The following is a 26,989-nucleotide window of genomic DNA, read 5'->3' on the forward strand; positions in this document are numbered from 1 at the left end:
AGGCCAAGGCAGGAGGATCACTTGAGGCCAGGAGTTTGAGACCAGCCTGGGCAACATAGTGAGACTGTCTCTAACTTAAATTTTAAGCACACACATACACACATACACATTCTTTTTTTGGTGGGGGGTGGGGGGCGGCGGGGAACAGAGTCTCACTCTGTGACCCAGGCTGGAGTACGGTGGCGTGAACTCACTACAACCCCTACCTCCTGGTTCAAGCGATTCTTCTGTCTCAGCCTCCCCAGTAGCTGGGATTACAGGTGCCCGCCACCATGCCAGGCTAATTTTTGTATTTTTAGTAGGATGGGGTTTCGCCATGTTGGCCAGGCTGGTCTCAACCTCCTGACCTCAAGTGATTTGCCCGCCTCAGCCTCCCAAAGAGCTGGGATTACAGGCGTGAGCCACCGCGCCCAGCCACATTCTTAACCTTAAAGGGCTCTGAATGCGGAGATAGAACACTGGAGTCGAAGTCCCAGCCCCCTCTGTCGCTCTCTCTGAAGCTCGGTGTTGTCGTTTGTAAGATGACGACAATATAGCATGCAACTCACCTTCAGAAAAGACTCCATGGACTTTGAGGCAAGAGAGTTGCTCCGGAACAGGGTGTTGGTTTCACCTACAAACAGAGGCCCCAGTGGGTAGGGGGCTAGGACAAAGCTTTTGGGGGAGGAGGAGGACAGAGGACCTTGGTGGCTGGGGCATCTAAGCTGGCCCCTCAATAAAGGGCCTCCTCGCCACCTCCCAGCCCACTGTCCCACCTCTGCCCTTGGCTCTGTCCCTTGCTGCCCTCCTGTCTGACCCCATCTGCCTCCTACAGGAGGAGCCCACCCCGGCCCAACCACCTCCCAGTGTTCTGGGCCCAGCTCCCTCCCAGGCCTCACTGGTGCGACTCAGCTCCAGCTGGAAGAGCAGGTCCAGGAAGTCCTTGGCCAGCCCCTGCCCCAGGAAGAGCTTGAGCAGGTTAGTGGCCACGTCCTGGCGACACTCGGTGCTGGTTGTCTCCTCAATGAGTGAGATCAGCTGCCCTGAACCCTGCAGGGAGAGGCACGGGGGATCCCAAACCCTTTCCTCTGAGGACCTCAGAGCCCCCCAGGGAAAGAGGACATTTTCCCAAGGGGTGGCTGGGGATGGGGCCCTGGGTACTGGCCAGCTCCTCACATCCCCAGACCTCAGTTTTCTGCTCTGCAGAATGGGTTTAGGAGGACAGGGGCACCGGCCTACCACCACTGGACCCTCCCACTCTGCCCGGAGCCCCCTCACCTGCATGCCCAGCTTCACCTCGTGGCACAGCAGCTGCACCAGCGGCTGGTAGCAGCTGGAAGGCAGCACCATCTCGTCCCGCAGCCGCACCTCCAGCTGCAAGGAGCCCAGGTTGCCCCTGGAATGGGCAGCCTGTGACCTCTCCACCAGGGACCCAGGCCGCCCTGGGCCACAGCCCTCCCATGGCCTCCAGTTTTTTTCCTTTGGGCCCAGCCTCCCATCTCTCTGCTCATGCCCTCCATCTGGGTACCCTGCACAACTCTGCCTCCCAGGTTCTGCCCGGCCTATTTATTTTCTCTTTTTGGAAAGCCGTTCCTGCCTCTGCACTCAAGGCACCTCTGTCTGTCTTCAAGGTCTGGCTCTCTGCCACCTCCAAGCTTGGGTATGTGGAGCTCCCAGCCTTGAATCTATAAACTCCCAGATAATGGCACCATCATGTGTACAGTTTACAGCAGAAGCAAATCCCCAACCCTCATAACAACCTAACAGGGAAACTGAGACCCGAGCCTGCAACTTGCCACATTAGATCGAGCTTCCAAGCTTCCCTGTTCTGCCAGGGAAGGTCAGAACAGAGGACGGTATGGACCAAGGCATGACATCCTCTAAGGCTCCCACTGCCTCTGCTCAGCACGAGCCTCATGCACAGAAGCAGTGTTAAAATGGGCCCCTGGGCCTGGCGCAGTGGCTCATGCCTATAACCCCAGCACTTTGGGAGGCCAAGGCAGGCAGATCGCTTGAGGTCAGGAGTTTGAGACCAGCCTGGCGGACATGGCAAAACCCCATCTCTACTAAAAAAAAAAAATACAAAAATTAGCCAGGCATAGTGGCAGGTGCCTGTAATCCCAGCTACCCAGGAGACTGAGGCAGGTGAATTGCTTCAATCTGGGAAGCAGAGGTTGCAGTGAGCCAGGATCATGCCACTGCACTCCAGCCTGACTCTGTCTCAAAAAAAAAAAAAAAAAGAAAGAAAGAAAAAAAAGAAGATGGGAAGATGGGCCTTGGCTGGTTCTATGGAAACGCCTCATGCTGGACACACAGCTGTCCACCTGCCCCTACCCTGTTAAGGATGGGAATGGGGGGAAGGGGGTCTTGGGCCTTCTACAGAGACACAAAGCGGAAACATCAAGGGCTGTGGGGCCACAGCAAACAAGCCAGAGGGCTCCCTAGACAGGCTGCCAGATTGAGCAGAATGATCCAAGACACTCAGTTAAATGTGAATATTTTATTTACTTATTAACTATTTTTTAGAGATGGGGTCTTGCTATGTTGCCCAGGCTGGTCTTGAACTCCTGGGCTCAAGTGATCCTCCTTCCTTGGCCTCCCAAAGTGCTATTACAGGCAGGAGCCATCGTGCCCGGCCTAAATTTGAATATTTTTAGTATAAGTATGTCTCAAATAGTGCATGGTCATTCTTCTTTTTTTTTTTTTCCGAGATGGAGTCTTGCTCTGTCACCCAGGCTGGACTGCAGTGGCATGATCTCGGCTCACTGCAACCTCCACCTTCCAGGTTCAAGTAATTCTCCATCCTCAGCCTTCCGAGTAGCTGGGATTAGAGGTGCCCGCCACCACATCCAGGTAATTTTTGTATTTTTAGTAGAGACGGGATTTCACCATGTTGGCTAGGCTAGTCTCGAACTCCTGACCTTGTGATCCGCCTGCCTCAGCCACCCAAAGTGCTGGGATTACAGGCATGAGCCACCGCGCCCGGCCAGTTTCTTGAAATGGAGTTTCCTTCTTGTCACCCAGGCTGGAGTGCAGTGGTGGGATCTCAGCTCACTGCAAGCTCCGTCTCCTGGGTTCAAGCAATTCTCCTGCCTCAGCCTCCCAAGTAGCTTGGATTACAGGTGCCCTCCACCTTGCAAGGCTAATTTTTTGTATTTTTAGTAGAGACGGTGTTTCACTATGTTGGCCAGGCTGGTCTTGAACTCCTGACCTCAGGTGATCCACCCACCTCAACCTCCCAAAGTGTTGGCATTACAGGTGTGAGCCACCATGCCCAGCAGTTATTCTTTTCTTTTTCTTTTTTTTTTCCAGTTATTCTTATACTAAAAAAGTATTCACAGCTGGGCGCAGGTCAGGAGTTCAACATCAAGCCTGGCCATCATGGTGAGACCCCATCACTATTAAAACTACAAAAAATTAGCCAGGTAAGGTGGTCCTAGCTATCTGGGACGTTGAGGTGGGAGGATTGCTTACACCCAGGAGGTGGAGGCTACGGTGAGCTATGATCACTACTGCACTGGTGGTAGAGGCGCATGCCTGTAATCCCACTTACTGGGGAGGCTGAGGCACGAGAATTGCTTGAACCTGGGAGGCGGAGGTTGCAGTGAGCCAAGATCATGCCACTGCCCTCCAGCCTGGGTGACAGAGTACGATTCTGTCTTAAAAAAAAAAAAAAAAAAAAAAGTATTCACTGTTTATCCAAATTAAGTTTTAACTGGGTGTTCTGTGTGTGTTTTTTTTTTTTTTTTTTTTAAGAGAGTCTAGCTCTGTCGCCCAGGTTAGAGTGCAATGGCATGATCTCGGCTTACTGTAACCTCCGCCTCCAGGGTTCAAGTGATTCTCCCTGTCTCAGCCTCCCAAGTAGCTAGGATTACAGGCACCCGCCACCACGCCTGGCTAATTTTTGTATTTTTAGTAGAGACGGGATTTCACCATGTTGGCCAGGCTGGTCTCAAACTCCTGACCTCAGGTGATCCACTCGCCTTGGCCTCCCAAAGTGCTAGGATTACAGGCGTGAGCCACTGTGCCTGGCCTAATTTTTTATTTCTTTGTAGAGACAGAGTTTCACTATGTTGGCTAGGCTGGTCTCAAACTCCTGGCCTCAAGTGATCCTCCCATCTCAGCCTCCCAAAGAGCTGGGATTACAGGTATGAGCCACCGCTCCTGGCCAAGGGTGTCCCGTCTTTTATCTGGCAACCCTATTCCTTGAGAATCTTTCAGAGGGAGTTGGAGCTATGGCTCAGGGACACTGACCCTGGAGACTTGAACCCTGGTCTGAGGTCTGTGGGGAAATTTTCAAAGGGGAAGTGTCTGAGCACTTGTTTTAGAAACTTCCAGAAGACAGAAAGCAGGAGACCTATATAACCTGTGAGCTAAGAAGACAGAACTGGCCAGGTGCAGTGGCTCATGCCTGTAATCCTAGCACGTTGGGAGGCTGAGGTGGGTGGATCACCTGAGGTCAGGAATTCGAGACCAGCTTGGCCAACATGGTGAAACCCCGTCTCTACTAAAAATACAAAAAACTAGCCGGAAGAGGTGGCGGGCGCCTATAGTCCCAGCTACACGGGAGGCTGAGGCAGGAGAATGGCATAAACCCGGGAGGCAGAGCTTGCAGTGAGCTGAGATCCGGCCACTGCACTCCAGCCTGGGTGACAGAGCCAGACTCCGTCTCAAAAAAAAAGAAAAAGAAAAAAAAATACAAAAATTAGCTGGGTGTGGTGGTGCACAGCTATAATCCCAGTTAATCCGGACGCTGAGGCAGAAGAATCACTGGAACCCGGGAGGTGGAGATTGCAGTGAGCCAAGATTATGTCACTGCACTCCAGCCTGGGCAACAGAGCAAGACTCCATCTCAAAAAAAAAAGAGACAGAGCTGAGCTGAGTGGGGGACTGTGGGGAAAAAAAAAAGCGGGGGTGGGGGTGGGAGGTGGAGCCCAGCCTGGATGAGAAGGATGCTGGCCTGGTGGGCAGGGGCTGAGGGGGCCCTGGAGCTGTGTCTCCTGACCTCTCACCCATGAGCAGACCCCTGCCCTGCCTGCCTGTAGCCAATTCCCAAATCTCAGCCCCCACCCCACCCCTTGAGGCCAGCTGCCCAGCCCCACGCACTTACTCATCATGCCGCCGGCTCTTGGTCTGGTCAGGCTGCAGCCGGAACCAGCCCTCCTCTGGCTGGGCCACCTGCAGTCTCTGGATGTCGATCACCACCTGGGGACATAGTGGCAGTCTTCCTGGAGCTGGGAGGCTTAGGTCTCCTCCTTGCCAACTACTATTCTTAGTGGGGAGGGGCCCCTTCCAAGGGTCCCTGAGTGCCAGTGGCGGTGCGGGGGGAGTTGCTGGTTCTGGCAGACAGTAGGGGGTAGTCCCAGGCTTCCTGAGTGTCCCTCTCTGGGGAAGCTGGAGGGAGGTCCCTGAGGGTGGGATGGCTGCAATGGAGCCAGGTGCTGGAGGACAGCAGGTGCAGCCTGGAGGAAGTGGTCGGGGGTGGTGCTCACTTTGCCCAGGAAGTCGTTTCGGCTGACAAGGTCCCAGTCCCAGGTCTCCACGCACAGCACCTCCGTAGCCCCCTCCTCCAGCTCAAACTCAAACGTCTCATTCCAGCGTGGATAGCACGATTTCTTCACGATCTGCCCAGAAGAGGGTGGGAGGGGGTTAGGCTGATGCCACTGGACTCCCCAGGATGGGCAAAAGGCAGAGCTGCCCCAGACACCTCCCCTGGGTTCCCCACAGCCTCCTCGCCTTGGAGGCTCTGCCACAGCAGAGGTTAAGACATCCTGTCCAAGCTCCCACCCATTTATCAGATGGGGAGAATTGAGGCCCAGGGTGGGGAAGAGACGTATCCAAGGCCACACAGCAAAACAGTACTACTCTGCTGGTGGGAATGCGAACTAGTACAACCGCTATGGAGATTCCTTAACTAACTAAAAGTAGAACTACCGTTTGATTCAGCAATCCCACTATTGGGTATCTACCCACAGGAGAAGTCATTACACAAAAAAGATACTTGCACACACATGTTTTTTGTTTGTTTGTTTGTTTGTTTTGTTTTGTTTTTGAGACAGAGTCTCGCTCTGTCCCCCAGGCTGGAGTGCAGTGGTGCGATCTCAGCTCACTGCAATCTCCACCTTCCAGGTTCAAGTGATTCTCCTGCCTCAGCCTCCCAAGTAGCTGGGATTTCAGGGGCCCACTACCACGCCCGGCTAATTTTTGTATTTTTAGTAGAGACGGGATTTTACCATGTTGGCCAGGCTGGTCTCGAACTCCTGGCCTAAAGCAATCTGCCAGCCTTGGACTCCCAAAGTGCTGGGATTACAGGCATGAGCCACTGCACCTGGCCAAGATACTTGCACACGCCTGTTTATAGCAGCACAATTCGCAATTGCGAAAATGTGAAACCAGCCCAAATGTCCATCAATCAACAAGTGGATAAAGAAACTGTGGTATGTATATATAAGATGGAATACTACTCAGCCATAAAAAAGGAATGAATTAATGGCATTCACAGCAACCTGGATTGGATTAGAGGCTATTATTCTAAGTGTAGTAACTCAGGAAAGGGAAACCAAACATCGTATGTTCTCACTCCTATGTGGGAGCTAAGCTATGAGGATGCAAAGGCATAAGAATGACACAATGGACTTTGGCGACTCGTTGGGGGGAAGGGTGGGAAGGGCATGAGGGATAAAAGACTACAAATTGGGTGCAGTGTATACTGCTCGGTGATGGGTGCACCAAAATCTCACAAATCACCACTAAAGAACTCATGTAACCAAACACCACCTGTTCCCCAATAACCTATGGAAATAAAATATTTTTAAAAATACGCACACACAGGGCTGGGCGTGGTGGCTCATGCCCAGCACTTTGGGAAGCCGAGGCGGGAGGATCACTTGAGGCCAGGAGTTCGAGACCAGCCTCACCAACATGGTGAAACACCACCTCTACTAAAAATACAAGAAATTAGCCTGATGTGATGGCGTGTGCCTGTAATCCCAGCTACTCTGGTGGCTAAGGCAGGAGAATCTCTTGAACCGGGAAGGCAGAGCCTGCCGTGAACTGAGATCTAGCCACTGTCCATCCAGCCTGGGTGACAGGGTGGAATTTGGCCTCAAAAAAACCCCACAAAACACAAAACAAAAACAGTAGCGACTACACAGAGAAACCAGACCTTGGTGCCTTCCTGCCCAGGACTGGGCCCCCCCCAACCCTGGACTTTTCCTGGGGGTGGGGAAGGCAGCATGGATGTTCCCAGATAAACCCCACTCCAGCTGTCTCAATCCCCTCCTTACCCCCAAGCATGGCCAGGAGTGAGTGGAGTTGGCCCCAGAGAGGCTGGGACCTATTACATCCCCTCAGAGAGGTGGCCCCCTTCCCTAGGCCTCCTCTGTAAGACTGTGGCCCCCAATCTGTCCCCCCAGGGGACGGTGAGCAGATGGTGAGATGAGCAACAGGGGCACAGCTGGCAGGTCCCCTGAGCCTCCTGCCCCTTCCCTGCCCTCTGGCCTCCTCACCGAGGTCTCCTGTGTCCGGCCCTTGTAGCGCACTCGGACGAAGGGATCAGATGCGCCATTGCGGTCCTTTGGGGCCAGATCCCTGGTGGGGGTGGAGGAAGATTGGATCATCTACTTGTCCCTGAGCCCCCCTTCCCCCACTTGTCACCATCATTATGTAACCACAGCGGCCAAAAGGCCTGAGCACATTCCGTCCCTGGCAAGCTGATTGTGGACAGTGCGCCTCTGGCCTTTCTGGGCCCTGCTCCCATAGCCATCTCCCCAGGGCCGCCCATGTGGCCAAGAATCCCCCAAGGCGGAGGCCATGGGTCCTTCCCACCAGGCAGCTGCAGGCCAGTGGGTGCACCTTGCTCTGGGGGCGGCAGGGGGGCGGTGTGAGTGCTGCCAGGGAACGGCTGGGGCCATGTTCCCGGCCCTCAGTTCCCAGGGCTGCCCAAGCCTCATTTTCCTCATCAGGAAAATGGAAAAGTGAATAGCTACTGGGCTCAGGTTGAGGGAGAGAGTGTGCTTCTGGAAGGTCTGCCCCAATAATGTCGCCCTACTTGGTGGAGGGCTGAGGTGCAGCCTTGATGGGCGGCCCTTCCTTTTCTCCATGGATGGGTCTTTACACAGCCCTAGTCTAGTCACGGTACCCCCAGCCTTTTTCTTTCTTTTTTTTGAGACAGAGTCTTACTCTGTCGCCCAGGCTGGAGTGCAGGGGCGCAATCTCGGCTCACTGCAACCTCCGCCTCCCAGGTTCAAGTGATTCTCCTACCTCTGCCTCCTGAGTAGCTGGGATTACAGGTGCCTACCACCATGCCTAGCTAATTTTTGTATTTTTTTTTTTTTTGAGACGGAGTCTCGCTTTGTCGCCCAGGCTGGAGTGCAGTGGCCGGATCTCAGCTCACTGCAAGCTCCGCCTCCCGCGTTTACGCCATTCTCCTGCCTCAGCCTCCCAAGTAGCTGGGACTACAGGCACCCGCCACCTTGCCCGGCTAGCTTTTTGTATTTTTTAGTAGAGACGGGGTTTCACCGTATTAGCCAGGATGGTCTCGATCTCCTGACCTCGTGATCCGCCCGTCTCGGCCTCCCAAAGTGCTGGGATTACAGGCTTGAGCCACCACGCCCGGCGCTTTTTGTATTTTTTAGTAGAGACGGGGTTTCACTGTGTTAGCCAGATGGTCTCGAACTCCTGACCTCGTGATCTGCCTGTCTCGGCCTCCCAAAGTGCTGGGATTACAGGCTTGAGCCACCGCGCCCGGCCTAATTTTTGTATTTTTAGTAGAGACAGGGTTTCATCAGGTTGGCCAGGCTGCTCTCCAATTCTTGACCTCAGGTGATCCACCCAACTTGGCCTCCCAAAGTGCTGGGATTACAGGTGTGAGCCAGTATGCCTGCCCCTCCCTCCCTTCCTCCCTTCCTCTCTTCCTTCCTTCCCTCCCTCCCTCCCTCCTTCCCTCCCTCCCTCCCTCCCTCCCTCCTTCTTTCCTTCTTTCTTTCCTTCTTTCCCTTCCTTCCTTTTCTTTCATTCTTTCGTTTGTTCTTTCTTCTACGGGGTCTTGCTCTGTTGATTAGGCTGGAGTACAGTGATGCAATCATAGCTCACTGCAGCCTCCACCTCCTGAGCTCAAGCAATCCTCCCACATCAGCCTCCCAAGTAGCTGGGACTATAGATATGCCCCACCACACCTGGCTAATTTTTTAATTTTTTTGTAGAGACAGGGTCTTGCTGTTGCCCAGGCTGGTCTTGAACTCCTGGCCTCAAGAGATCCTTCCGCCTCTGCTTCCCAAAGCACTGGGATTACCGGCATGAGCCACTGCACCCTGCCAGTATTCCCTACTTAGAACTCTCTGTGGAGGAACACCAAAGCCCACTCGTCTTTGATATTTTAAGCCTCTCATGCCTGCCTTTCTTTCCCCCTCAAAACTGTCTAATAAAACCCCATGGTTGAGGTTGGGTGCAGTGGCTTGTTCCTGTAATCCCAGCACTTTGGGAAGCTGAGGCAGGTGGATCACGTGAGGTCAGGAGTTCGAGACCAGCCTGGCCAATATGGTGAAATCCCATCTCTACTAAAAATACAAAAGAATGGGCTGGGCGTGGTGGCATGCACCTGTAGTCCCAGCTACTCAGGAGGCTGAGGCAGGAGAATCACTTGAACCCAGGACGGCGAAGGTTTCAGTGAGCCAAGAAAACGCCACTGCACTCCAGCCTGGGCCACAGAGCCAGATTGTCTCTCAAAAAAAAAAAAAAAAAAAAAAAAAACACAGTCCGGACACGGTGGCTCATGCCTGTAATCCCAGCATTTGGGAGCCGAGGTAGGCAGATCACCTGAGGTCAGGAGTTTGAGAATAGTCTAGCCAACATGGTGAAATCCCGTCTCTACTAAAAACACAAAAAAATTAGCTGGGTGTGGTGATGCACGCCTGTAATCCCAGCTACTAGGGAGGCTGAGGCAGGAGAATTGCTTGAACCCAAAAGGCAGAGGTTGCAGTGAGTTGAAATGGGGCCACTGCACTCCAGCCTGGATGACAGAGGGAGACTGTCTCAAAAACAAAAAACTAAACAAAAAAAAGCCCCAAGGTTTTATGGAAATACTGAGAATCTCCCCAGAAAAAAATGAGGAGGAAATTTCGTTCTTTCTTCCTCTGCAGCAAATAGACCTTCTTAGGCTGACTTGGGATTCCAGCAAGAGTCTCATTGCTGAGGACAATGGGGGACAAGTCCCCTCACTCTGAGAGAGGCCTGGACATTCCTCTCCTCTGCTAGGACTCACTAGGAGAAGGCCAACCACTGTGGCTCTGGAGGATGGGAGAGAGGAGATTCCTGGAGAGAGAGGAGGGCCAGGGAGACATGCTTCTGTGCCTCCCATCTCCGTGGGTGACAAGGGGTGCCTGGGAGAAGAGGTCCCGAGGTCCCAGAGCCCGGCCACGTGTGTGAGCGGGTGCACACGTTGTGCATGCCTGTCCTCCAGACAGCCTGGTGCCAGGCAAGGATAAGGATGGAGGAAGCGGGTGAGTTGGGGTGGGGCGGGGCAGGAGGGGGAAATAATGGCGGAGGCCAGAGAGTGAGCGAGTGTGAGGGCGTGGCTGAGACTCCCAAGGCCAGCCATTTTCCATCCATTTCTATTTTCCCAGGACAGAAAATAACTCCTGGGAAGCCAGAGTGAGCAACATGGGCATCATCCGACCCACACCCCTCCTCTGCCCAAGGGAAGTCTTCCTTAGACAGGCTGACCCCTCAAGGGTGGGGGGAACACTGGCTCCATAGGGGCTGCTTGGCTGGGGGCCACCCTCCTGCCCCACAGGCAGGGAGTGACTCGGGGAGGTGGGTTTGGAGCCGGAAGGGAAGGCACTTCTCACGGACAGAGTGTGACTCAGGCCCAGGCCCAGACGTGAGTGCAGCCTGCAGCTAAAAATACCCTGTGGGTTGGTGGGGTGGCCCTGTCACAGGTGACTCAGGCCCATGGAACCATCCAAACCACTGTTTCTCCTTGGGGGAACCCTCAATTTACCCATTGGGAGATTTTCAGCCAATCTTTTCACCCCCCAACCCCACAAAGGACCCACTGACCCACACACACACTCCCACCAGGCCAAGTTCACACTGGGGTTAAACATAGGGAAGCCGGCCTTAGCACTGGGGCACTGAGGCTGTATGATCAGAGTTCGGGGTCCCCTCACCCGTACCCCCTACTCCACCCCTCTGTGATGGCTCCAGTTCCTCCATGAGAACATTAGACTCTCCCTTAAGGGACATATTACCTTGAATGGAAATCACCAAAGAAACATCTTCAAGTCCAGAAAAGCTCCCCGAATTCTTTTTCTTTTTCTCTTTTTGAGATGGAGTTTCACTTGTCGCCCAGGTTGGAGTGCAGTGGTGCCATCTCGGCTCACTGCAACCTCCACCTCCTGAGTTCAAGACTCCTGCCTCAGCCTCCTGAGTAGCTGGGATTACAGGCGCCCGCCACCACGCCTGGTTAATTTTTTTTTTTGAGACAGAGTCTCGCTCTGTCGCCCACGCTGGAGTGCAGTGGCACAATCTTGGCGCACTGCAAGCTCCGCCTCATGGGTTCACGCCATTCTCCTGCCTCAGCCTCCCGAGTAGCTGGGACTACAGGTGCCCGCCACCACGCCCTGCTAATTTTTTTTTTTGTATTTTTAGTAGAGACGGGGTTTCACCGTGTTAGCCAGGATGGTCTCAATCTCCTGACCTCGTGATCCGCCTGCCTCGGCCTCCCAAAGTGTTAGGATTACAGGCGTGAGTCACTGCGCCTGACCAATTTTTGTATTTTTAGTAGAGAAAGGGTATCATCATGTTGGTCGGGCTGGTCTTGAACTCCTGGCCTCAGGTGATCCACCTACCTCAGCCTCCCAAAGTGCTGCGATTATAGGTGTGAGACACCGTGCCTGGCAAGACTCTCTTGAGAGCAGGCTTTGATTGGAGGTGGCCAGCTCTGGGACCAGGAGGTAGGGTGGGGCGAGGGGAGGCTCAGCTTCCTCATTGGGTTTCTCTAGTTGCAGGGGACCCGCTGTCCTCCCCCAGGCCCCTGAGTCTCACCTGGCCTCCAGCACAGAGCAGCGAAGTCGGCAGGCCCGGGCCCCTGGCCGCACTTCCAGCCGCAGGTGGATCTCGCCCTGCACCTCCTCATCGGGGTCGACCTCCGTCAGGTGGGTCCACCCGCTGAAACCTGTGGGGTCAGCTCAGCCAGGGACCCGGCCCTGAACCCCCACACCCTCCACCCTCAGCCCCACCAGGCACCTTGAGGCACCTCTATAATCTCTTGGGAATCCTCTAGGCACCCGTGAAGCAGGGGCTGGTATCCCCAATGACAGATGGGGAAACTGAGGCTTAGCAGGTGAACAGCAGCAGTCGGAAGAACTGGGGTTAGAATCTAAGTCAGTGACCTGGGGCCTGTGCCCTCACTATTGTGTCATTTTGTTGTTTTTAGAGACGGGGTCTCACTCTGTGAGACAGGTGTGGTGGTACATGCCTGTAATCCCAGCTCCTCAGGAGGCTGAGGCAGGAGAATTGCTTGAACACAGATCGTGCCATTGCACTCCAGCCTGGGCGACAGAGCAAGACCCCATCTCAAAAAAAAAAAAAAAAGAAAAAAAGATGGAGTCTTGCTATGTTGCTCAGGCTGGTCTCAAACTCCTGACCTCAAGCAATCCTCCCACCACAGCCTCCCAAGGTGCTGGGATTATAAGCGTGGGCCGCTATACCCAGCCAGATTCCCCATCTTAAAACAGGAAGAGAGTGGCCCTCCCCTAGGGCTGCTGGGAGGAAGGTCTGAGGCCCGGATGGGGAAGCTACAAGGCACCCCGAGGAATAGCCTCACTGGGGCCGCTAGACCCCAGAGACGCTGGCTAAGGCTGCAGGTGGGAAAGGCCTTTGGCCTGGCAGGGGCCAAGAAGCCCCATGAGTCAGCAGAACCTGCCTCCGCCCTGCCCCCTTCCCTGGCCCAGCCTCACAGACAGGAGCAGGTGTGTGCGGGGGGAGGCCAGTGAGCGGGACAAAGGTTCTGATGGCAGAGTCCATAGCATCCAAGAACTGCTTTGAACCCTCAGAGAGCCCAGAGAAGGCAAGAGCTGCCCAAGGTCACACACAGTGAGGCTGGCACAGGGCTGACCCCTCAAAATCCTGTCTGGGCAGAGCATGTGGCTCACACCTGCAATCCTAGCACTTGGGGAGGCCAAGGCGGGAGGATCCGTCAAAGCCAGGAGTTCAAGACCAGCCTGGGCAACAGAGTGAGACGCCCATCTCCATTTTTTTTTTGAGACAGAGTCTTTCTCTGTTGCCCAGGCTGGAGTGCAATGGCGCAATCTTGGCTTGCTGCAACCTCTGCCTCCCAGGTTCAAGAGATGTTCCTGTCTCAGTCTCCCTAGCATTACAGGTGAGCGCCACCATGCCCAGGTTATTTTTATATTTTTAGTAGAGACAGTGTTTCACCATGTTGACCAGGCTGGTCTTGAACTCCTAACCTCAAGTGAATTGCCACTGGGATTACAGGTGTGAGCCACCATGCCCGGCCCCCATCTCTATGTTTCTTTCAGAGATGGAGTCTCGCTCTGTCATCCAGGTTGGAGTGCAATGGGGTGATCCTGACTCACTGCAGCCTCCGCCTCCCAGGTTCAAGCGATTCTCCTGCCTCAGCTTCCCGAGTAGCTGGGATTATAGGCGCCCACCACCACATCCAGCTAATTTTTTGTAATTTTAGTAGAGACAGGGTTTTACCATGTTGGCCAGGCTGGTCTTAAACTCCTGACCTCAGGTGATCCGCCTGCCTCGGCCTCCCAAAGTGCTGGGATTACAGGTGTGAGCCACTGAGCCCGGCCTCAATTTTTTTTTTTTAACTATATAAAAATTTTAAAAACAATAACACCAAACAATGTCTGCATCCCAGAAATAATTCAAAGGGATCTCCAGCCTGGACTGGCTCCAGGCCAACCCTTCAGACTCAGGACACAGTGGTACTAGGGTCCAGGTAGAGGCGACCCCATGGGCTACAGAAGGAGCTGGCTCCACTGGGAGAAGGGGTCCCTACGCTTCAGCAATGGAGTGTAAGGAGGCCCCTTCTTCTGCCAGCAGAGGCCTCAGATTCCACCTGTAGCAGCCCCTCTTTGCCCTAGGGAAGAGGCAGTAACAACCAGGCTTGGGGACATGCCGAGGAACAGAGGCCAGGAGTACAGAACGTGGCCCCGGCTTTTGGGGAGAGCAGAAATGGCTTTCCCTGAGCTGGAGACCAGATGGAGCCTAGGGCGGAGGTCTCCGAGTGGGAGGGAGGCCAGGGACTGGGCCGACCAGTGCGGGAGGGAAAGGGAGAACTTACCCTTAGGGTGAGAGGCCAGGGTGTCCCTTGTAAGGCAGACTTTTCCGATAACGTCGTCCCGGCTAGAGGAGGGAGATGGAGTCAGAGCTGGGCAGGGCTTCAGGACCTGCCCTCTGGGACCTCCCACCAAGTTCAGGACCCCTGGTGGGGAGCAGGGTGGTAGACACTGTCATCATTTCCAGAGTAACCCAACAGAGCTGGACCTGTGGCCCTTCCGTAGGCTGTGGGCTCTGGACCTTCTAGGGGGATGTGATAGGTTTCTATCACATGCCCGCACATGCCAAGCTCACGCTCTCTGGGTGCCCATTTCATAGCTCACACCTGCACGCACACGTGTAGTCCATGCACACCTGCACCCCCATGCCTGCACACACACGCCTGTGATGTGGCGCGTGCACCATGGAGCCACACATGTGCACACCCACACGCTTAAGCCTTTCGTCCTCCCAAGCCCCCAGGCTCCACTTCCCTCCAGGCTGCAAAGAGGATGCCAAAAAGGAGACCCAGGAGTCCTGGCAGTGAAATGGGCCAGGGAGCAATCAGATGGCCAGGTCTGGGTCCCAGCTGGAGAGGGGGGTGCTCACCTGAGGGCATCCTCATCCATGACGTAGAAAGCCACAGCGTGGAAGGTGGGCGGCAGGTGTACTTGGTACTCTTCACCCCAGAAGGGGCACAGGGTCTTCCACACGGTGGCTGTCCTGCAGGAGAGAACCCTCAGCAGGCGCCCAGGCCACCCCTAGGCTCTGGACTGGGACCTTCCTTGTATCTCTTCCTACCCCTATAACTACTGGCTCTGCTGCTGACGTGTTTTCCCTGTGCCAGACCCTACTGTCCACCACCAGTCACTACCCCCTGACCTTCCTCTCTGCCCTGGATGGGGCACAGGGGCTGCCTCTCTCTGGCTGTTATTTATTTTATTTATCTTTTTTTTTTTGAGACAGAGTCTCGCTCTGTCGCCCATGCTAGAGTGCAGTGGCATCATCTCGGCTCACTGCAACCTCTGCCTCCCAGGTTCAAGCAATTCTCCCTGCCTCAGCCTCCTGAGTAGCTGGGATTACAGACACCTGCCACCTTGCCCAGCTATTTTTGCCATTTTAGTAGAGACGGGGTTTCACACCTGTTGGCCTGGCTGCTCTCGAACTCCTGACCTCAGGTGATCTGCCTGCCTCGGCCTTCCAAAGTGCTTGGATGACAGGTGTGAGCCACCGTGCCCAGCCTCTCCAGCTGTTTTACATTTGGGGAAAATGAGATCACAGTTGGCAGGCGTTGGCCTCAGGTCACAGGATAGCTGCCTCAGGGCGACTGCTGAGCCTGGCCTCCCATCCTCACCCAGCTCTGGTCAACCCCCTGTGGATCAGAGCCTTCAACTCATGGGACTCAGCGGGCTAGCGGATGGGGAGATGCTGAAGCCTCCAAGGACCCGGATGAAAGTTCAGGGGACCACCTCATGCCAACCACTTCTCAGACAGGTCATCTGACCTCGGGGGCCTGTTTCCCTTCTGTATCAAGAACAGCAATGCCATCACACCCCTCTCCCTCTTGCTGTCTGTGGTTTGCAGACCCTTGAGAAAGGCTGGGAGCCTGCTTGCAGGTAGGAAAGGACTGGGAGTCTGGTGGCCTTGGCTACGAGTAGGCCACGGGCACTCAGGTGGGCAGAACAGCAGGGCAGGTCTGGCCATGAACTTGGAAGCAGGAGCCTGATTGAAGGAAGGGAGAGGACAGCAAAGACCCTGCCCAGAGATCATGAGGACCATGGAGGAAGGGACATCTGGAGGAAGTGGCTCTTCGGGGTGCAGGTTGCGGTGCCCAGCCTCGAGGGATAATCACTGTGGGACTCTCAGGGGACAGGACCCAAGTTAGAGCCAGGACCAGGGAGGGGAAGGGAGCTCTCGGGAGGCCAAGCTTAGGCTCCAGTGTGGCTCTGCCACTTACTAGGCCTGTGACCTTGGGCAGGGTAGTCTCCCTGAGCCTCAGTTTCCTAGTCTGTAAATGGGGTCTAATGATATCGTATCTCACTAATTGCAAGAACTAAACGGGCTAGAAAAGGGCTGGCTCCATAAATGAGAGCGGTTGTTAAAATCGTCAGCATCTGTCTCTCCCGGAGGTTGTGGTGACTGCAAAGATGAACAGAGTCCGGCGAGAGGCCCTTGGCCAGGCCAGTTCCTGGAAGGTCTTTCTTACCTCCTAGCTTGGGTGTCAGGGTGAGGTGGGGAATCCCAGGCAGGGGACCAGGTGCACCAAGCCCCCTCCCATCTCCGTACAAAATTCACAACAAAATTCACACCCCTTTGCGGGGAGAGCGCGGGTCCGTGAGGGGCTGAGCGCCCCTGGGTCCTGGGGGTGGGGGCAGTACCTGATGATGGGCTCATTGTCCACCTTCACGATGCAGTAGGGGTCGCTGCTGCCGGTGCTGCAAGACAGAAGGGCAGAGGCAGGGCTGGAGGGCAGGGGCGGGGCGCGGCCTCGCGGCACGCTCCGCCCTCCTCCCCGGCCCCTCGGGAGGAGTGCGGGGAAGAGAGCGGAGGCTGAGTCTTCGCATCCTGGTTAGGAGACCGCAGGCTCCTCGGGCCAAACACGGGTCCCCGCCCTCAGCCCGGGAGCGGATGGTGAGGGAAGGGCAGGAACCCGCGCCAGGGCTCCCCTTTCGCGGGCAGGGGTGGGAGTAGATGGAGGGAGAGTTGTGGGGGAGGGAGAAGGAGAGGGAAGAGACAGGGATGGGTATAGAGAAGAAAGGAGAAGAAAGGAGGGGGAAGGAGGGGGGAGGGACTGGGAAAGGGGCAGAGGGAGGCGCAGAGAGGGAAGGGGACGGACAGGAGGTGAGAAGAGGGAAGAGGAGACAGAGGGAGGGGCTGAGAGGGAGAGAAGAGAGGGACGTGGGGGGGGTAAGAGGAAGGCGGGTGATAGGGAGGGGGAGAAAGGGAGGAGAGTACGAGGGAGGGAGTTAAGAGGGAGGGGGAGACTGAGTTGGGGGTGAGAGGGAGGGGGAGAGAGGGAGGAAAGTGAGAGGGAGGGGGAGACTGAGTGAGGGGTGAGAGAGGGGAGGGGGGGAGAGAAGGGGGGAGAGAGGGAGGGGGAGAGAGGGGAGAGAGTAAGAGGGAGGGGGTGAGGGAGGAGAGAGAGGGAGGAGAGTAAGAGGAAGGAGAGTAAGAGGGAGGGGGAGACTGAGGAGTGAGGGTGACTGAGGGGTTGAGAGGGAGGGGGAGAGAGGGAGGAGAGGAAAGAGGGAGGGAGTTAAGAGGGAGGGAGTTAAGAGGGATGGGGAGACTGAGGGAGGGGGTGAGAGGGAAGGGGAGAGGGGAGAGACAGGAGGGGAGGGAGAAGGACAAGGGGTGGGGGTACTGGAAACCTGCTGTTCCTCCCGCAGGGGATAGAATGTTCCTCCTTTCTATGCCCTCCTACCCCATCCCTGCCTCCCCCCAAAACAGCTCCAAGCAACAGCTCCAGGCAAGCTCCTGGACCCCTACCCTCCACACCAAAGGCTAGCCCCTTAATCTCCCTGGAGCCTTTGCTCCTGCTGTCCCTTCTGCCCAGTCTGCCTTCAGCCCTGCCAGAGCCCTCCCTTGCCCCAGGGCGGGACGGGGAGGAAGGCCTCCCTGGACTCACACTCCTTGCCCACTCCATCCAGCCTGGTAGTGATCAGCTGCCTCCCACCTGCTCTGAGCTACCTGGGGGCGGGGGGCATGCCTGTGTCCCTAGGGCCCCCACAGGGCTTGGCACAAGACAGGCACCCGTGAGTGTTTGCCGAATGAACGGACAAATGAATGAACTGATGGTGAATGAATGAATAACAGCTATCTGGGGAAAGAGGGATGGGGGAATGCAAACCTGTGCTCAGTTCCAAGGGTCTCAGGTGTTGGGGGCCTCCTGGAGCTGGGAGAGACCTGCAGCCAGGCCTAAGGCTGGTACTGGGTAAAGTGGGGGAGTGAGGGCTGTCTCTAGAGCTGTTCCTCCACTGAGTGTCCATAAAAAGGAAGTGTTTCTATGGTGGAGGGTGGGGAGTTCCAACCTCTGCTTCCCTTCTCAAAAGGGGCTCTTCCGGCAGAGGAAGGCACTTGGGGCAAACAGCTCCAGAAGCTCCTGGACACAGACAGGAAATGTCTACCAAGACTCAGTTTTCTACCTATAAAGTGGGAAGTGTAACCCCGGCTCACAAGGGAGCTTCCCTGGGTCCTGAGATGATATGAGAAGGTCTTGGAGGTGCTCAGTACATTTTAGCACTGCCTGCAACTGTGCCTGTAACCTCCCCCTGCCATCATTCGAGAGTCCCCTCCTCCTGGCCGGGCATGGTGGCTCACACCTGTAATCCCAGCACTTTGGGAGGCCGAGGCAGGCAGATCACTTGAGGCCAGGAGTTCGAGACCAGCCTGGCCAACATGATGAAACCTTGTCTCTACTAAAAATACAAAAATTAGCCGAGTGTGGTGGTGTGCACCTGTAATCCCAGCTACTGGGGAGGCTGAGGCAGGAGAATCCCTTGAACTCCGGAGAAGGAGGTTGCAGTGAGCCAAGATCACACCGCTGCACTCCAGCCTGGGCAACAGAGCAAGACTCTGTCTCAAAAATAAAATAAAATAAAATAAAATAAAAAGAGCCCCCTCCAGGGAGCCCCCTGTGAATACCCCAGCTTGTGTCCCATCAACCCAAAGCCAGGGGACACCAGGTGCTAAGCAAGCAGGCCCCTGGGCACCCCAGGTGCTGGGCTGGGCTGCAGGACCCAGGAGCCATATAAGGAGCTCAGAGGACGCAGGGAGAGGTCAGTGCTGGCTGAGGCAACAGGGGATCTCCCTGGGCTGTCCCCCACTACTGGGCTGCTACTGCTTCCAAAGGCCTGGAAGCAGGACCCGAACCCCAGTGTGCAAGGACTGTGAAGAGCTGGGTGGCTGCATCAGAGGGCGGGGGCAAGAGGATGGTATTGAGAGCAGGCCGAGGCGAGATTTAAGGACCTGGGCCCAACCATGGTCCCCAGTGGGTTGCTGGAACCCATGTCCAGTTCCTTCTTCGCTAGTGAGGCCCCTAGGCTGCCCACCTCTCTCATTTATCCTTCCCCAAGCCAGTCGCCACTGGCCTTGTCTGGCTACTTTCAGGTCCTCTATATTTAGGGCCTTGGCAGTTTCTAGGCTGTGGAAGGAGGAGGATCAGGGAAAACCCCAAAATAGCCTTGGGCCAGTCCCCAAGGCCACTTGGTGTGGGAGGCAGTGGGTCACTGGTCATCGTGAGACTTGGCTCATGCCTAGGTACACAGGGATGGGAGACAGTGGGAAGAGGCAGGGCAGGAACAGGCAGGCTCTGAAAGCTAGCAGTGATGGGGAATGCAGCTGTGCTCTGTGCCCTTTAGAGGAACAAAAACCCATGAGTAGAAGTGGCAGGAAGGCAGCTGACAGCTGTGTGAGGACAGTTCCCTCCTTGGAACTGAGTCAAGATGAGCCAGTATGAGAGGTGGTGAGCTCCCTGTCCTCAGAAGTATGCAAGCCCTGGCTGGAGAGGATGCCACTCAGAAGATAGGCAGGGCACTGGTGAGGCACAGGGAAACTCCAGTACTCAGTGAGGGCCTCCCATGATCTCCAAACCCCTGCCCGACTCTGCAGCCAAATGCTTTGCATAGGATTTCCGAGGCTCAGTCTCACCGAGCCCAGCCGCAAGCTTGCAGCCGTGGGCAGGCTAGGATTCTCAGCCTGTCAGCAGTAGACAAAGGCAATCTGAATCCGGACTTCTCTACCTACCCTCTGTATCAACTTGGCAAATGAGTTTCACTTCCGGAGCCTCAGTTTCCCAATGTGCAAACTGAGGACGTCTCCCTTATAAAGCTAAGATGAGGACTAAGTAGGGGAAGTCCTCAACACCTCTTATTCTCCCCTACTATGGACCTGGTGCCAGGATTAATAAGTCACCGTCCCTGCCCTCCCAGTCCCTGCCACACCAGGGGCTTCCTCCTGCCACCCAAAGTGCTGGGGGGCGAGACCAGGAGCCAGGAACTCTGCCCAAGGCCACCAGAGAATGCCCTGGAACGGAGAAGTTTGAGAGGGGTCCTGAAGGATGAATGGGAGTTTTCTGGAGGAGTGAATCGGCGTGCTTGAAGACAGAAGTCCCCACACATGGGCGAAGGCAGAGATGTGAAGGGTAGTAACCCAAATGTGAGGGACTGTTTATGGGATGGTTAAAGAGGTGGCTGACAGGTCAGAGTTGTGTATGCCAGCCACAGGGGAAGATAGGGGGGTTGCAAGGGAGACGTGAGTAGGGCAGGCAGGGGGACACGGTGAGGAGCGAGATTCCGAAGCACCCCTCCACTGTAGACGGAGCCCCTTTGCTCAGAGGCAAAGCACTGGGCAGGGAACCAGGCACTGGGCTCCCAGGTAGGCATACCCCAAGAGTTCCGCTGCCCTAGGCTGGAGAGAGCCTGGAGCCAGGCACTAGGGCCAGCTGCTGTGGGGATGAGGAGGGAGGCGACAGACGGAGGGGCTGCTCCTCCCAGCCGTCACCAGCCAGAAGAGGCCAAGATGACCTAGTTCCTAGTGCCAGTGGTGGCAGGGGGTGGAGGGTGCTTAAAGGCTGGGCCTGGAGGCTGAGACCCTTCTCGGAGCTCCTCTGCCTTCCCAGCCCACAGACCTCACTGGCAGCTCCCACTCCATCTCCCTCCAAGCACAGAAACCCACCTAGGGCTGCCCACCGCCCTCCCTTCCCCATTGTCATGGTAACTGCTGAGCTGGGCCTCATCAGACCCAGGGGGCCTGGAACTGGCACTGCTCTCGGTGGTGGCGCGCTGAGCGTGCTGGGAAGCTCACAGGGGCCACCATACATATGTGTGAGCAGAGTGCCTGCCTCACACCCTGCCCCACCCCCTCGCCCACGCTGACCACTTCTCTGCATCCAGGAGCCCGGGGCGCCCCGACGAGGAGCCCCAGGGGTGGGGAACTGCAGCCCCGCAGACTTTGGACTCTGTTTCCTCCAGGCTCCCCTTCTCCCCCCCACCCTCCTCCTCCAAGCAGCCAGTGCCCCTCGACCTTTGAGCTTTCCCCCTCTTCCTCTAGAGGGATTTCAACCCCTAGTTTAAAGAGGGGAAACTGAGGCTTGAGGAGCAGGGAGCTGCCTAAACCCTGCACATGAGGAAGGTGGTGGCAAGACCAAGATGGGGGACCAGGGGTCAGGCAGCTCAGCCCTGGGACCTACTGAGAAGAGTGGGACGAGGGGCCCCTGAAACCTCCTCAAATCGAGCCAGGGACCAGGGGAATCCCCAGATGTCAGTGCCTGTTAGAAGCCCTAGACTCAAGACCCTGCTCTGCCTGCCACTTGGAGCCAGCATTTCACGTCTCTGATCCTCAGTTTTCTCATCTGTAAAATGGAACAGTGAGAACCGCCTTTCTGGGTGGTTGCGAGGATTAACGGGATGGCTCAGGTGTAAAGCCCAAGGCACAAGAGACAGTTACTACCCTCCTTCCCTCCCCCACAGTCCTGCACCTGTCCTGTCCTTCTGACCTGTTCTCACTTTTCATGCCAGTCCCTCCTACCCAAGTGCACAGCAGGAAGCCCGGGGACAGCCCCTGGGCCCCAGCATGTGCTTCAGGTGCACACTCAGGGGCATTAAGGGCTCTGGAACTACTGATCAAGACCCTTCCTTTGCAGGGGGACACCCCATCCCTCCAACCACACACCAGGGGCAGATCACCAAGACGTCTCCCCTGGTACGTCCTGTCCTATCAAAGCCCCTTCCCCTCGTGAGCAGCGGATCGCTGACAAATTCTCGCCCCCTCCCTAGTTCCCAGTCCCCCAGCCCTCGGTGACACTTTTCCCGTCCCCCCTCGGTTGTCACCCCGTCTGGTGCTCACAGCAAATGTCACTGTCCCCATTTTCCCCGCCGATGCCCCACCGCGGCCGCACTCCCGCACCCTCTCCGCTGCTCTACTTGTGGGTGGACCCCGGAAAGGTCAGGCGTCCTGGGGGGCAGTGCCCCTCCCCGGAAAGTTGGGGCTCCCACCCCTGGCCGCGCTCACATGTCCTTGGCCGGCAGGTTCTTCCCCTCCACTATGCGGATGTACAGCGAGCTGCGCTTGGCCATCGCGGGGTCCCGGCTCGGGGGGAGCCAGACACCGGGGTCCGGGGTGGCGGGCGGCGGGCGCTGCACTGGGCTCCGCGGGGGGCGGGCCGGGGAGGGAGGCGGGGGCGGGGCGGCGGGGGCGGGGCTTCGCTGCCACTTCGCTCACCCCACCCCCGCCCCACGTGTGGGTACACTGCTCCCGGGCCGGCCAATCCGCGACCGGGATTCCCCGGAGCGGGGCGGGGCCTGCAGGAGCCGCGGCGCTCATTGGCCGTCTGGGGTGTGAGGGGCGGGGCCTGTGCGGAGGCGCTGACGCTCGCCGGGTTGCGGGCACTGCCCGCGCGGTGGCTCTAGCGGGGCGCCCCTGGAGGCGCGGGTGGGGAATCCGGGCCACGTGGTCTGGGCCGCGGGTGCGTGTGGGCGGCGGGTGTGGTCCGAGCGCGAGTACCGAGGAACGCCGAGCACCGGGGGATGGGGGGGTGACTCTTGACTGTAAGCTGGGGACACGCGGGCCTTGGGGAGGGAGCGCGTGCAAGGGGGGGACACGTTCCCACCGCGCCGGGACCACCGGAGTCTGGCGGGTGGAAGGCCCTGCTTGGATGTGAGTTGAATGAATGAGCGTTCTGATGAATGTAACAAACAGCAAACAGGAGTGTTTATATCACAGCCACCTGGACCCAGAAGGAGACAGAGAGAGCCCAGGCAGCTCAGAGGTTTTGGAAACTGGCATTTGGGTTTGAGAGACCTGTTCTTATTTTGATTTTTTGTGCACCTGCTTGGGAGAAGCTGCTTTCTCAATTGTCACCTGATTTACTCCTCCAGCGTCCCCGCAGTGGGAACCTGGATGAGGTTCACAGTGGGAAGATTTCCTGTTGGAGGTCAGGAGGTCACACAGGTAGCACCCCGGCCAGGCTTGCCAGGCTTGGCCTCCCAAGTACTCCCTTATGGCAGGTCTTTCCACTGGGGCGAGATCCTCACAGATTCTGTCCGGAGCGGAGTTTCTGGAATTATCCATCTTCATGGTTCAGTCCTGGGCCCCTGCACAGCAGAGACTGGCCCTGGCGAGCTGGCTCTCCTAAGGGCATTGTCGCAAGCATGACCACAGAGTTGGGTCGGGACCCAGCTTCACCACTCACTCCCTTACTGGGTGACCCTGGGCAGCTTCCTGAGCTTCTGTGAGCTGGTTCAGTTTCATCGACTGCAAAGAGGTAGGTGGTGAGAGCAGAAACACCTGCCCAACCAAAGTACACAGGAGATAATGTGTGTGTTGGAGGAGGGGGGGGGAAGGGGTTGTCTCGCACAGATTCTAGTTTCTGTTACTTCGTTTTCCTATTTTGTTATTTGTATGGTACATGCACACGTTGTCAAATTGAAGAGGTATTAGCCAAATGTGCTGGCTCAGGCTTGTAATCCCAGCACTTTGGGAGGCTGAGGTGGGCAGATCACCTGAGGTCAGGAGTTGGAGACCAGCCTGGCCAACACGGCCAAACCCTATCTCAACTAAAAATACAAAAATCAGCTGGGCATGATGGTGGGTGCCTGTAATCCCAGTGACTCGGGAGGCTGAGGCAGGAGAATCGCTTGAACCTGAGAGAGGGAGGTTGCAATGAGCTGAGATCGAGCCACTGTACTCCAGCCTGAGTAAAGGAGTGAGACTCTGTCTCAAAAAACAAAGTACACAGGATATATTTGTGTGTGGGGGGGGTGTCTAACACAGATTCTAGTTTCTGTTATATTGTTTTCCTATTTTATTATTTGTATGGTACAGGCATGTTTGATCAAATTCAAAAAATAGAGTTTGCAATGATTACAATGAAAAGTAAATCTGTAGCCAGGGTGCGGTGGCTCACGCCCATAATCCCAGCCAGCACGTTGGGAGGCTGAGGCGGGTGGATTACCTGAGGTCAGGAGTTCGAGACCAGCCTGACCAACATAGTGAAACCCCGTCTCTACTAAAAATACAAAAAAATTAGCTGGACGTGGTAGCGGGCACCTGTGATCCCAGCTACCAGGGAGGCTGAGGCAGGAGAATCGCTTGAACCTGGGAGGTGAAGGTTGTGGTGAGCCGAGATCGTGCCATTATACTCCAGCCTGAGCAACAAGAGCAAAACTCTGTCTCAAAAAAAAAAAAAAAAAAAGAAAAGAAAAGTAAGTCTCTCAAGTCTCACCCAGCCACACAGATTCTCCCCCACAGGCATCTAGTGTTCTTAGTTCCTTGTGAGTCATTTTGGCGGCTGAGGGAGAATGTCTTTTATTTTTATATTTATTTATTTATTTATTTATTTATGTATTGAGATGGAGTCTCACTCTCTTGTCCGGGCTGGAGTGCAGTGGTGCGATCTTTAGCTCACTGCAACCTCTGCCTCCCCCGTTCAAGTGATTCTCTTGCCTCAGCCTCCTGAGTAGCTGGGATTACAGGCACCCACCACCATACCAGCTTTTTTTTTTTTTTTGAGATGGAGTTTTTGCTCTTGTTACCCAGGGTGGAGTGCAATGGCGCAATCTGAGCTCACCGCAACCTCCCCCTCCCAGATTCAAGCAATTCTTCTGCCTCAGCTTCCCCAGTAGCTGGGATTACAGGCATGTGCCACCACGCCCGGCTAATTTTGTATTTTTAGTAGAGATGGGATTTCTCCACATTGGTCAGGCTGGCCTGGAACTCCCGACCTCAGGTGATCCGCCCACCTCAGTATCCAAAAGTGCTGGGATTACAAGCTTGAGCCACGGCGCCTGGCACACCCAACTAATTTTTGTATTTTTAGTAGAGACAGGGTTTCACCATGTCAGCCAGGCTGGTCTTGAACTCCTGACCTCACATAATCCACCCACCTCAGCCTCCCAAAATGCTGGGATTACAGGTGTGAGCCACTGTGCCTGGCCAAAAATGTGTCTTTTAAAAGATTAAAAAAAAAAAAAATTTGAGAGACTGAAGTGGGCAAATCGCCTGAGATCAGGAGTTTGAGACCAACCTGGCCAACATGCTGAAACCCCATCTCTATTAAAAATACAAAAATTAGCTGACCATGGTGGCACACGCCTGTAGTCCCAGCTACTCAGGAGGCTGAGGCAGGAGAATCGCTTGTATCTGGGAGGCAGAGGTTGCAGTGAGCCAAGATCGCGCCACTGCAAGACCCTGTCTCAAAAAAAAAAAAAAAAAAAAAGACCAGGCGCAGTGGCTTATGCGTGTAATCCCAGCACTTTGGAAGGCCGAGGCGGGCGGATCACAAGGTCGGGAGATCGAGACCATCCTGGTTAACATGGTGAAACCCTGTCTCTACTAAAAATACAGAAAATTAGCTGGGCGTGGTGGCATGTGCCTGTAGTCCCAGCTACTCGGGAGTCTGAGGCAGGAGAATCACTTGAACCCAGGAGGCAGAGGTTACAGTGAGCCAAGATCGTGCCACTGCACTCCAGCCTGTGCAACAGAGCTAGACCCTGTCTCAAAAAAAAAAAAAAAAAAAAAAAAGAGAGAGAAAGCAAGCAAGCAAGCATGCTCATGCTCATTCTCTCTGCCATTGGGCAAATATACCATCTCTCTTCAACAGGTCTGGGTTCCCTGTTAGTGGACAGACCGATTGTTGCCATCATTTGCTTTTACCTGACAACTGCATGGCTCATACATTTTGCGTGGAAGCAAATGCAGTTGATAATAAATTCCTAGAAATGGAATCTCCAGGCCAGAAGACATGTGCATGCAGAAAGTCCATTGGATTTGCCACGTTTCCCAAGGTGGTGGCTCTTTGCGAGTACAGGGCCACCAACATTCAGGAGAATGTCAGCTCTCCTGGTACTGGTAGCCCACTTGTTATCGGTCTTATAATCCCTTTCCTTTCCTTTCCTTTCCTTTCTCCTTTCCTTTCCTTTCTCCTTTCCTTTTCCTTTCCTTTTCCTTTTCCTTTCCTTTCCTTTCCTAGATGGAGTCTCACTCTTGTTGCCCAGGATGGAGTGCAGTGGCGCCATCTCAACTCACTGCAACCTCTGCCTCCTGGGTTCAAGCAATTCGCCCGCCTCAGCCTCCCAAGTAGCTGGGATTACAGGCACCTGCCATCATGCTCAGCAAGGGTTTGTATTTTTGTAGAGACAGGGTTTCACCATGTTGGCCAGGCTGGTCTTGAACTCCTGACTTCAGGTGATCCACCCGCCTCGGCCTTCCAAAGTGCTGGGATTACAGGCTTGAATCACCACACCTGGCCTTTTTTGTTTTTTTTTCTTCTTTTTTTAGAGAGATACAGTCTTGCTCTGTGGACCCTGCTGGAGTGCAGTGGTAGGATCATGGCTCACTGTAGCCTTGGCCTCCTGGGCACAAGTGATCCTTCCACCTCAGCCTCTGGAGTAGCTGGGACCGTGGCATACACCACCATGCACCATTAACTTCTTATTTTTTTGTACAGATGGCGTCTCACTATGTTGCCTAGGCTAGTCTTGAACTCCTGGCCTCAAGCAATCCTCCTGCCCAGCCTCTCAAGTAGCTTTGACTGTAGGCACAAGCCAACATGTACAGCTAATTAAAAATTTTTTTGTAGAGATGAGGTCTTACTATGTTGCCCAGGCTGGTCTCAACCTCCTTGCCTCAGGCAAGCCTCCTGCCTCAGCCTCTCAAGTAACTTTGACTATAGGCACAAGCCAACATGTACGCTAATTTTTAAAATTTTTTTTGTAGAGAT

General features: G+C 55.3%; 1 protein-coding gene across 8 annotated transcripts in view; it reads right to left on the bottom strand.

The window, feature by feature from the left end:
• The window catches only part of RASA4B (RAS p21 protein activator 4B), a 35,100-nt gene extending 12,673 nt beyond the window's left edge, over positions 1-22,427 (bottom strand). For 2 of the 8 annotated variants that reach the window (XM_033192604.1, XM_033192603.1), the window contains exons 1-12: positions 22,282-22,427; positions 16,650-16,706; positions 15,833-15,993; positions 14,881-14,994; positions 14,297-14,437; positions 12,025-12,154; positions 7,488-7,569; positions 5,472-5,603; positions 5,090-5,184; positions 1,258-1,375; positions 879-1,029; positions 549-613 (exon numbers count right to left, since the gene is read on the bottom strand). In XM_033192604.1, the coding sequence (XP_033048495.1) occupies positions 549-613; positions 879-1,029; positions 1,258-1,375; positions 5,090-5,184; positions 5,472-5,603; positions 7,488-7,569; positions 12,025-12,154; positions 14,297-14,437; positions 14,881-14,994; positions 15,833-15,993; positions 16,650-16,706; positions 22,282-22,346 (1,311 nt within the window). In that variant the 5' untranslated portion in view covers positions 22,347-22,427. Of the gene's footprint in view, positions 1-548; positions 614-878; positions 1,030-1,257; positions 1,376-5,089; positions 5,185-5,471; positions 5,604-7,487; positions 7,570-12,024; positions 12,155-14,296; positions 14,438-14,880; positions 14,995-15,832; positions 16,627-16,649; positions 17,136-18,121; positions 18,141-22,281 lie in introns of those variants that run through there. The other 6 variants (XM_033192610.1, XM_033192607.1, XM_033192608.1 and 3 more) reach the window with 5 other exon arrangements.
• Between the last annotated feature and the right edge of the window lie 4,562 nt (positions 22,428-26,989).

This window comes from Trachypithecus francoisi, unplaced genomic scaffold, assembly GCF_009764315.1.
Source record: "Trachypithecus francoisi isolate TF-2019V2 unplaced genomic scaffold, Tfra_2.0 Lachesis_group4, whole genome shotgun sequence".
Lineage (NCBI taxonomy): Eukaryota > Metazoa > Chordata > Mammalia > Primates > Cercopithecidae > Trachypithecus > Trachypithecus francoisi.